At 35.3% G+C, this 10,925-nt stretch overlaps 1 protein-coding gene across 1 annotated transcript; it reads right to left on the bottom strand.

Annotated features, from left to right (window-relative positions):
* Positions 1–3,297: 3,297 nt before the first annotated feature.
* On the bottom strand, positions 3,298–5,337 carry LOC145045097 (uncharacterized). Its single transcript, XM_078993444.1, has 5 exons — positions 5,041–5,337; positions 4,300–4,948; positions 3,989–4,207; positions 3,786–3,904; positions 3,298–3,660 (listed from the first exon to the last, which is right to left on the bottom strand). The coding sequence occupies exons 1-5, from the start codon at positions 5,335–5,337 to the stop codon at positions 3,298–3,300; spliced, it is 1,647 nt and encodes a 548-aa protein (XP_078849570.1).
* Positions 5,338–10,925: the final 5,588 nt, after the last annotated feature.

Below are 10,925 nucleotides of genomic sequence, written 5' to 3'. Positions count from 1 at the left end.
AACGTAAACCCTAATGTACACAAATTTGTTCGGAAATGTCTGAAAATCACTGAAACTGGACTGGCTTCTATTGAATAGATATTGTTCGTACAAATGGAAATTTTGGGTTGTCCCAAAATCCTAGCCTCCTAGGGTTTATTGGCCATAAACCCTAAAGTGTCAAATTCATACACATGTATAATACTAATTGAAAACAATTCAACACCACTAATGCGTTTTGTACAAACAATCATATGTCTGCATGTAACCCTAGATTTGGATCTATGTTTTCTCAATTAGATACACAACTTTATGAACACAATAAGAACCCTACCTAGCATGTATATATTTCGAAATTTATATAGAAGAGTAGATCACATACCTCTTGTTGTTATATTGCAATAACAACACTAATCTTCAATCTCTTAGTCTTGAAAGCAAGTACCACAAGTGTAGTACCTCTAATGGCTCACAAACACCACAAGAAATTGGAGAGGCAAGAGAGAGAGAGAGGAGAGAGGTTAGAAATCGGCTCTAGGAACCCTAGGGAACATGTGGCCGATTTACTTAGGCTTAGGGGTCTTTATATAGGGTAGAGATTAGGGTTTCAGTCCTTATCCTTATCTAGTTGCTTGCCTACCAAGTAACCAAAAGATAAGCCTTTGATAACCCTTATCCTTGGACGATTTCAAGGGCCTTATCCCCTTGAAGTCGTCCACCTCTCCCATAAGGCATCCATTGCCCTAATTTGCAACTATCACATAATTACAATCCAGCCCATACAGTTTAATTAATTACATTTGATCACAATTGAGTAAAGTGATGTCATATATGAACTGAACGTGTTCTGAGGCATTGACGATTCCTCCATGTTTCAATTGAGAATTGGAATATTCTAAAGTTTCGAGTTGTGTAGGAGGAAGATCAGTTATGAGATTCTGGAAGGATGCATTGTTGTATCTAAGTATGATGTCGTAAGTAGGAGATCTGTGGTTGAGGCAAGACATCGTGAGGTTTTGCGAAGGTGTACCGACGTATCCGAGTAGAATGCCGTAAATTACGGATTATATTGAGACTTGAGTTATGAAATGGCAAGTGGAGTTTCAAGTGGCTATGGTTCTAGCAGGAGCCCTTTAGCTAACTGTCATCAAACGAGAGTGTCCAAGAATGTGAATTGTAGAGAGAAAAGTGTTGGTCACGATAGTTGTTGTCAGATGTGGTGATGCATAACCTGGGTGGGTGTGTGTACCTATTTATGTTTTGTCGTGGAGTATTTGTTAGTGAACTTAGTGGGGTGACGAGTTGAGGAGTAGATTAAGGGGGATAAGAGGGTGAGTGAATCCTAGTCGGAGTAATCACTTCAGATTATCCGGGGAAAACCATGGAGTGAGCCCATGGCAAGTCAGTGAGAGAGCACGTTATGATGCTACGGGGAGCCGTAGTGTTCACCAGTCAGCGAGAGAGTGTTGTGATACTATGGGGAGCTGTAGTATTCATGAGTCAGTGAGAGAGTGCCATAGGCCTCCGGGAAGCCGTAGCCTGCACGGGTTAGTGTGAGGGAATGTTATGAAACTACGGGGAACCGTATTATACGCTAATCTGAGCATGGTACAGAAGAGTTTTTAGGCTTGAGTAGTCTTATTCTTCGAGCTTCGAGAACCTCGTGGTCGGACCAGGGGCGTGACTAGGGTCTCCATTTTTTTCAGGAATCATTATATTCTGAGTCAAGTTGTGGTTATCGCAATCGAGAGGAGTTGGAGGAGTCATGTATGCGTGGGTTGCGAGTCATGGGTCATGAGTTGAGTGCTTCATTGGGATGAGTGGTTGCAATTCTGTTTCGGACCAGAATCTCGAGTTTGAGTTTGGCTTTCGTGGTGTATTGAGAAGACGAATAAGATTCCAGATTCAGAGATGGGTTTCATTTTGAGGGGTATTGTGTGTCATTTGATGTCTTAAACCTGAGTGGATCAGTTCGTTTTATCAGAAGGACTGCAAGACGTATGGAAATAATGAGTAGTAGACAACAGAGGTCGAGGGCGAGACGATTTCAGTTGGGATTGTAGTATTCGCTTGGGGTAAAGCAAACTTCATGACTTGCAAAAAAAAAAAAAGATGAAATAATAAAAATCATAGAAAAATATCACGTGTCAAAGAAACATTCTAACAAAACTGACACGTGTCATTTTTAGGTTTCATTTATTAGAAGATGTAGATTATATTTTATATATATTTTTGAAATAAGACAACTTTCATAAATGGTCAATGTAGTAGTGAAATGACAGAAATGTCATTCAGTTAACGGTCAAAAGCTAACGGAGTTGGTGAAAATGACCGTTTGTTAAAAGTTTTGAAACCACAGGGACCATCTATGAGATTTTTCGAACATATGGACTAGACTTCGGATTTCGAGATACCACAGGGACCATTTATGAAATTTTGTCGTTAAAAAATTGGTCCTTTATATACTCAAAGTTTCATTACTATGTAAAAAACTATAACATATATGTTGTTTTATACGTAAACCTCATTTATCAAGAAAAAACAAAACACTTAGTACTTGTAAATAATACAAACTAAGTAATTGTTCATCTCAATCAAAGTATAAAGATTAGTCAAAGAAGGATAAAATAGATTCAATGAAGTATTTGTAATTCATTTTACAACCAATTTGGTGCTAAAAAATCTTATATTCATTTCAAATGTTAGACCCGCTTAATGTTTTCAAATTGTTCAATTGTTGGTTAAAAGTAAAGTTATGAAATTAATACTTGTATTATAGATAACATGAACATTTTTTACTCAAACTTTGTAATAATTTTTTCTGGTAATACCTAAAAAGCCCGAACCCGACATAATACCTGAATCACCCAAACTCTAATACCCAATTTCAGTACAGTTCAATTACTTTTACTATGTTTTTTTTTTTTAAAAAAAAAACATAAACTACTCAAAACCCGATAGTTATATCCCATCAACATCCCTACCTAGAGGTGTGCATATACCAATTTTAAACTGGTTTTTGTTTCTTAAAATTTATGCAGTTATCGCGGTCAAAATTTCGATAGCGGTCACAGGCCGCTATTTGAAATCGTGGTTTTCGCGATGGTATAGTGGTGCTATAGCGGTTTTTTTAATATTACATATAATTTAATATTTTTATATTATATTTAGAATTAATATCATAAAATCTAAAAAGTCTATATATAATTAATATCATAAAACCTAAAAATTCATAGAAAAACATAACATAATATTCAAAATTCTAATATAGTAATATAGAAACTACGTAGTGTCAATTGTCAAAGTGTCAAATATAGTTTAATCGCATGGCACGGGTTCGGCTTCCGAGTCAACATCATCCAAAGCATTCACTTCTTCATCAAGATCGTTCCCCACATCTGTAATATCATCACCATCATCGTCTCTATAACGCTCTCGTTTGCTCCTAATATTTGGTTGAGCGTCTACATTCGCTCCCATTGATTCTTGCACATCTGACCAAAGAAGGTCATCACCACCATCCACAAAGTCTTGAAGCTCATCTTCCGTTGGTATTGTCCAATCATCATTCTCCTCAACATCTGGTAGCAAAATAGGATCCAAAGATTTGTTTTGTAAAGACATGAATACAAGTTCATTTAGTTTTTGTTGCAAAAGACAATTTCTTTTCTTAGAATGTAGCTGCAACAAAAAAATTAAAATATTTTAGTTAATATGTTAGAAGTTCCAATCTAGCTAATATCATTTCTAAATTATAATTATAAAAATACTTGTTAAAAATAAGTTAAAAAAAAAAAAAAACTTACATTGTCAAATGTACTCCAATTTCGTTCATAAGGTGAAGCACTACAAGTTTGACTAAGAACCGTGATAGCAAACTTTCGTAAGATAGGTGTATCTATCCCATAAGAACGCCACCATATATCTACATTTTACAACAAAAAAGTTCCTAAGTTAATAAAAATAAATAAATAAAAACTTTTGGTTACATTATAATTTTTATACTTACACGGTGCAACTTTTGTCATACTCCTTTTAGCAGCTGGGGATCCAAATTGTCCACTTAAATCAATGTAGAGATTCAATTCTTGTCTCAAAGTATCATTTTCATCTTCATCGGGAACAAGACGGTTAATAGCAACATAAAGTCCGGTCATAATCTGTTTATTGGCCTCATATTCCTTTGACTTATCTCCATGAAAAATTGCAGGATTAAGGAAACACCCAGCTGTACATTAAGTCATTCACTAAAACGTTAAAACCAAATAATTTCATACTATTTTAAATTAAATTAATAACTAATAAGTAAAAGATTTATACCTGCATGTAAGGGATGAAGAAGTTGGTCATTACATCTTGTTTGAATGATAGACAAAATTCTACCTGCCAGTCTTTTTTTGTCATTATTCCCATCATTTAGATTTTTGCTTATTTGATCTTGTGCTCGACTCATCGCATCACAGATGTACCCCATGCACGGTCTTTCTTCTGTGTCAACCAAACGAACAATATCCACCAATGGAGCATATATTTGGCAAGCTAAATATACACCATCCCAAAAAGATTGCTTTGATACTATCTTCTCAACTCTCTTTCCAGGAGCTTTCTTTGCAAAGTCACTTTTTCTCCATTGCTCAGATACAAACAAAACTTGGAGATGGTGTCGATTCTCATGGACACTCTGTAAGGTGTAAAATTGGGTAGCAAATCTAGTTACACAAGACCTGTGCAACTCTCTATTCTTTGTCAACTTTCTCATCATATTGAGAATCCGTCCATGATTATAAATATAAACCACAATAGCTATTGCTTCATTCAAAGCGGTCGCGATCGTTACTTCTTTCTTCCCGATATCTTGTACAATGAGATTCACACAGTGTGCTGCACATGGAGTCCAAAATAATTTTGGATGTTGTTCTTCCAAAATCTTTCCTGCAGCTTTGTAGTTTGAACCGTTGTCTGTAATAAACTATAAGAAATAAAAAGAACTTAATTAATAAAATGGATATAATTTTTTTTAAAAAAAGTAATAACTAATAACTAATTAGAAACAAATATTACCTGCACAACATTTTCCTCTCCAACTTCTACTATCACCTCATTTACCTTCTTCACAATATATTCAGCATTATGTATATGCTCTGATGCATCAATCGACTTTAGAAAAACTGTACCCGTAGGACAATTGACTAAAAAATTGATCAAAGATCGATGCTTGCCATCTGTCCAAAAATCAGACATAATGCTACATCCAAATTTCTTCCATTGTGGTCGAAACGAATCCACAAACTTGTGGGTATCTTCTAACACGTCCTTTAACAATGTCACCCGCATATTATGATAACTTGGAGCCGGCATGCCTAACATTTATATAATTAACAAAACTAGTAAATATAAAAATGTTAACAACTTAACATTAATCAAATAAGAAAGGTAACAAAATTGATTACCTCTTCCATATTCTCCAATGGCATTGATCGCATCTTGGAAACCTTCATCACGTACGGCATTAAAAGGTAAGCCTACCGAATAAGCTCAAACTGCAATCTTTTTCCAAGCTACCTTCTTCAACTTCTCTTTAATTGGATTATTCTTATCCAATGTAGTTTGCTTTCCTTTTCCATGGTCCGGCTTATAAACATCATCAATAGGACCCCGTACATTACTAGAACTTACAAACTTTCTTTTTTTAACTTGTGGCTGTGGGGTATCGTCTTGCTCATCATCATTTTCAGAATGGTCTATACAACTTGTTGATCTAAGTATTTCTATTGTTCTTTGTCTTTCCTTTTTTTTCTTATCTTTTTCTTTCATTGATTCAAGCACTTTCTTAGTGATCTCCGTAGTCACATTAGGGCAAGCAGCTACATTTCCTCCTATATGAGTGAGGTGTTCTTGTAACCTTGTGATCCCTCCACATACTCTCTTGTCACACAAGGTGCACCAAATATTTTGTTTTTTTAATGGATCCTTTTGAACTCCCCATTCCCATGCCATATCTTTATTTGCACTTACACTAGTTGTATTGGCATCTGATCTCGTATTAGTAGTAGTAGGAGTGGTGGTGGTGGGCGGATTCACAGAAGCATGTGAAGAATTAGCATCCATATTGGTCAATTCACAATTGATTAAACCTGTTTCACAAATCACAATCACATGTCATTACTCATTATTATTCATTAACAAAATAACTACTTAATGTTTTATGTTCCTATTTTCTAAATCTTAACAGATTACATCAACATGAGTACACAAATTAACAAACATAAATGAAATTGGAATGCTGATGCTGTTTTTGAAACAATCTTAACAGATTCTCAACTCTTTACTATCTAGAAAATAAAGCATTAAAGGAAAATTTGACAAACATAAATGGGCAGTGGAGTCGGAAGAATTAAATTGACAAACATAAGTTAAACATAAGTGGGTCGATGCTAATGTTGATGATGTTGGAACTCGGAAGAATTAAAGGAAATTACATATCTCTACTCTTTAGTCTTTACTATCTAGAAAAGAAAGCATTCAAGGGAAAAATTACATACCTGATGCTGTTGGAACTCGCAAGTCGCAACTCGCAAGTCGCAGCCTCAGGCCGCGTCTTACTTCTTCGTCTTCGTCATAATTCAATTGCTCAAGCTTCTTACTTCTTCGTCTTCGCAAGTCATAGGTCGATGCTGTGGACCGTGTGTGGAGGTGAGGAGGTCGATTCAAGTCACGAAGACACGAATTCATGATCATGTTTTTGGAATAGTTTTAATTAGGTTTTTCATTGGGCTTTTCATAGTAGCGGGCTCATTAAAAGTGTTTTTTGTTGACAAATGAATCAAATGGACCACATGTATTAGAAATAATTGAAATATGCAAGAAAATACAATAGCGGCCATAGCGGCGCTATCTCGGTCATCAGAATAGCGGTTAATTGCGGCGCAAATTGCGGTACCGCGATTCGAAAACGATAAGTTGAAAATAGCGGTTGGCGACTACCGCAAAACGCTATAGCGGCGCTATAGCACCGCTATAGCGCGCAATCGATAGCATAGCTTAAAATCGAATTATTAAATTTATTTTCAATAGACTACATTCCGTTATAGTCGGTTTGGTTATTTGGAAATGAAATTGTGTTAAAAAATAATTTTGGTTATGTTTTTTTTTTTAAATTGGAAAGAACCAATTCTTTTTTTTTTTTGTTTATAAAAACTTATTCCTAATCACCATTTGGATTTTAACCTAACCAATCCAAAAAAACAAAAACAAAAAAATAGAGGGTGTTTGGGTTAGTTTTTCAAACCCCAAAAATTCTTTTTTGAAAAGTTACAAAAGTCAGGATTTACTGACTTTTCCAAAAAGTTCATTTTCTTTATGTAAAAACTTTAAAAATAGCTTTTAAAACTAGTTTGCCAAACATCTTTTGGTTTTTTTTTTCTTTTCCAAAAAGGATTTTTGACTATGAAAATCTAAGCTAAACATCCCCATAATAGAAGTAAGCAAAAACAAAAAATTACTTTAAAAAAAAAAAATTCGGATTATTTTTCAATTTAAAATTAAACCGGTTTGTGTTTTGCACCTCTACTCAAATCCATCGTACTCCTCAGATTTGTGTGATTTTCTTTCTCTGTATAAAATTAGAAAACTCACTGTAGCATGTTTTCATTTCAAAGTATAATTTCCCAAACATTTAAGAACATATCTTGTATGAATTTTTTTTTGTTGGTTTCCATCATAATAATTTACGATATAATGGTTGGAAGAATCCATCTTTTTCCATTGCTTTTTATGCAATCATCGAGACTCAAATGTAACACGACTCTTGCCATACAAATGTTTGGTTTACCATTCTTTTGAAAATTTCATAGAATCCACATGCTTTGATTTCATGTCTCAATCAGAGTTTTTTTTTTTTTTTTTCCTTTTTTTTAATCAAGATATAATGTTGACCTTTTTTCCAACATTTTGTGACAAGTCGAACAATTTCATTGTGGGTTTAATTTGATTTTGTAATAATTTAACATGTTTTGTATTTGTTTATGATCTTCCCATTTAAAGCTTTTTTAGAGTGTATTGCATCGGAACGGGAGATACCGGAAGCAACATACGGGAAACACCACCTCAAGTGGTGTGGTATTGCTATCATACGACTTCTCTTTTCCATGTCTATGTTGGAATTCCGTTGGTGTTTTACAACAAATAATTATTTTTAATAAAATGATTTAATTACTTATTTTTAACGATAATTCCAACAAATTTATGATAGAGTTTTATCTTTTGTTAGTCTATGTCGCTAGATTAGGTTTTTCTCTTGTTAGTATTATGTTGTATTCTATTGGTAATGTTCGTGGATAATTGCTTGCTTTTCTTGTACTTTGCTTCAGGTAGTCATTTACACATAGAAAGGAAGACAGCTTGAATAATTAGCTTCAGACAATCATTTGATTATGTGCAAAACACATAAATATGTCCTCGACCCAAATTGAGAAAAACAATAAAGTAAACGGGCTAAATTAAACGTAACCATACCCATATCCAAAAAAAAAACACTTAAAACTGGAAGGGATAAATTTATAACTTTAATCTGTTATATAAACCCCCATTTTCATATTCACTTAAAGAACTTCCGACTTCTTCTCCCGTTACCTTCGCCTCCACAACTCCATTCCCCACCAGACACCATATTATGCTGCCACCCATTATCTCCACTATCAACAATGATGATCACCTAAGGCCACCAGGAGTACTCTCAAAATACCAAGGGTCATGCAGAGCTTCCAAGTCAGCCACCACAAACAACCGGAGTGTTCTCCACCTTGAGGAAGAGAGAAATAAGAGGAAGAAAGAAGGGAGAGAAGAAGAAGTCTCAAAGAGAAGAAGATAATTGGGCATTATTGTTCGTGATCCCCACCATAATTAACCACAAAATCGAGCCACCAGGAAACATCGGTATGGTGTTCACTATAAAAACCTGAAATTTAGATAGATTTGACTTTTAGTCAAATATCGATCAAAAGGGCAAAATTGTCATTTATGAGAAATTAGTAAGTTTAAGAAGTTGTGACTTCATGCAAATGGCTAAGATTAGTCTAAGTCAATTAGATGAGTAAGTTCAAGAGAAGAAACGCTTGAGAATATGCATTTTGGCCAAAATGGTAAAATGGAAAATTTTTAAGTTTTTGGAAAAACTTTGTGATTTAACAAATTAAGGCCCATATTAAGTTAGCAAAAAATAACTTAACAATGTTGTAAAGAGTATCCCCACCTTTGTGTGGATATAAAGATCGTAGTAAACGGGTTGGAGAAGAAGAAGTTATACGCGTTAGAAATTAGAAGAAAAACTATTCCAATCTGGAATGGAATTGGCCATGAGGTTGCTGATCTACATCAACCACATGCTGAGGTGAGGGTGACGTGCAATCAGACGTGGATTCTTGTCATAAGTGGAAGGCAACATAATTTCTCACATCATGGTATTATGTAGTACCACGACGTGGTGATGAATGTTGGTTGCTATGGGAGATTGGCATCGTGACTTGGCAGAAGGTTGATCATGACCTAAGAGCTCGCACTACGACACAGTGATCCCTTCACCAGGATGTGGTCTCGAGGATTAAACAAGGGTTTTAAACCTATTAGAGCTCATTCTGATCATTTCAAAGGGGGAATCGATTGGGAGCAAAGAGGTGGATATTTTGATGCCAAAATCATGCCAAGAGAAGTTAGTGATGAAGTCTAAAAAGAATTTTCATTCTCTCTCTACTAAGGTAAGATTTCTCTGTTTGGTGAAATGTTAGTTTCTTATGATTAGTTGAATTAATCAACCTATATCTTGTCTAAGATGTTATTGAAAGTGTTTAGAAGCTTTGAATAAACATTGTATGTGATTTCAGATGTGAAATTCATATATGTGAAGTTAGGGTTTGAGATCCTAACTAGTGAGGTTATAATTGATGCATTAGAGGGTATATGATAATGAATTAGATAGTATGTGATGCTTAATTCGTTGAATGCGTTAAATTAAAACTTAAATAATGAATTTTTGGTGACCACAGCGTGATAGACGATGCATCACAACGTGGTCAATGCTAGATGAGGCGTGCATTCATTTTGCTCCCGACGATGTGGTAGGATGTTGGCCACGATGTGGTGACCTCTAGGTCACAAACCCTAATTTTTGGGTTTTAAGCCCTATATAAGGGATGTGATGGCTAGGATTTTCACACCCTCAGCCCGTCACCTCTCTTTCGACCTAGAGGTACCCATAGCCACCAATGGTGAGTTTTTGAAGTTTTGTGGTGATTTTTGGTCAAAAGAAGAATAAGAAGGCATTCATTATGGGAAGATCCAGCAAGCAAGCCCCTCATCCACTCTCTTGCGCCTCTTTTGGACCATCTTGAGTCTTCAAGTTCCAAACTTTATGTTTCATGTTTCTAGATCTAGGTTTCTTTATTATGTTCTTTTAGAATGGCGTAGTTTGAATGGTTGGACTCCATAAAGTTGGTAACTTTGTGGATCCATGGGGTCCCAATGTGGACATACGTTCTAGATCTAAAGTCTTATATAGTTTTGATGTTATGCATGGAGCTTTAGGTCTCATTTCCTCCATTTTTTACCTTGCTTTAGTTCAAGGCATGCATTGGACATGCATGCGTAAAAAGAAACAATTTTTATGATGATTGGAGTGTAATAAGGTCTTTTGGAGAGTATGAGTGTGTTGCTTTAAGGATCAAGAGCTTAATGTATTAAGCTAGCCAAATATTACCTACAACGTGGAGGGTTAGCTCCCATGATTTGGCATTACGTAGTCTTTGCGATTGTTTTGTCATGAGGCCACCATGACATGGAAAATGCTTGGCCATGACGTGGTGACCGACTGCTGGACTTCTGACCATTGACTTTAACCGATGACTTTTTTTACCAAGTTGACTTTTAGTCAACTTGAGTGTTTTGGGTTTTGG

Source organism: Lactuca saligna, chromosome 5 (genome assembly GCF_052625555.1).
Source record: "Lactuca saligna cultivar CGN05327 chromosome 5, ASM5262555v1, whole genome shotgun sequence".
NCBI classification, from domain to species: Eukaryota; Viridiplantae; Streptophyta; class Magnoliopsida; order Asterales; family Asteraceae; genus Lactuca; species Lactuca saligna.
This window is presented reverse-complemented; position numbering and strand designations above follow the sequence as displayed.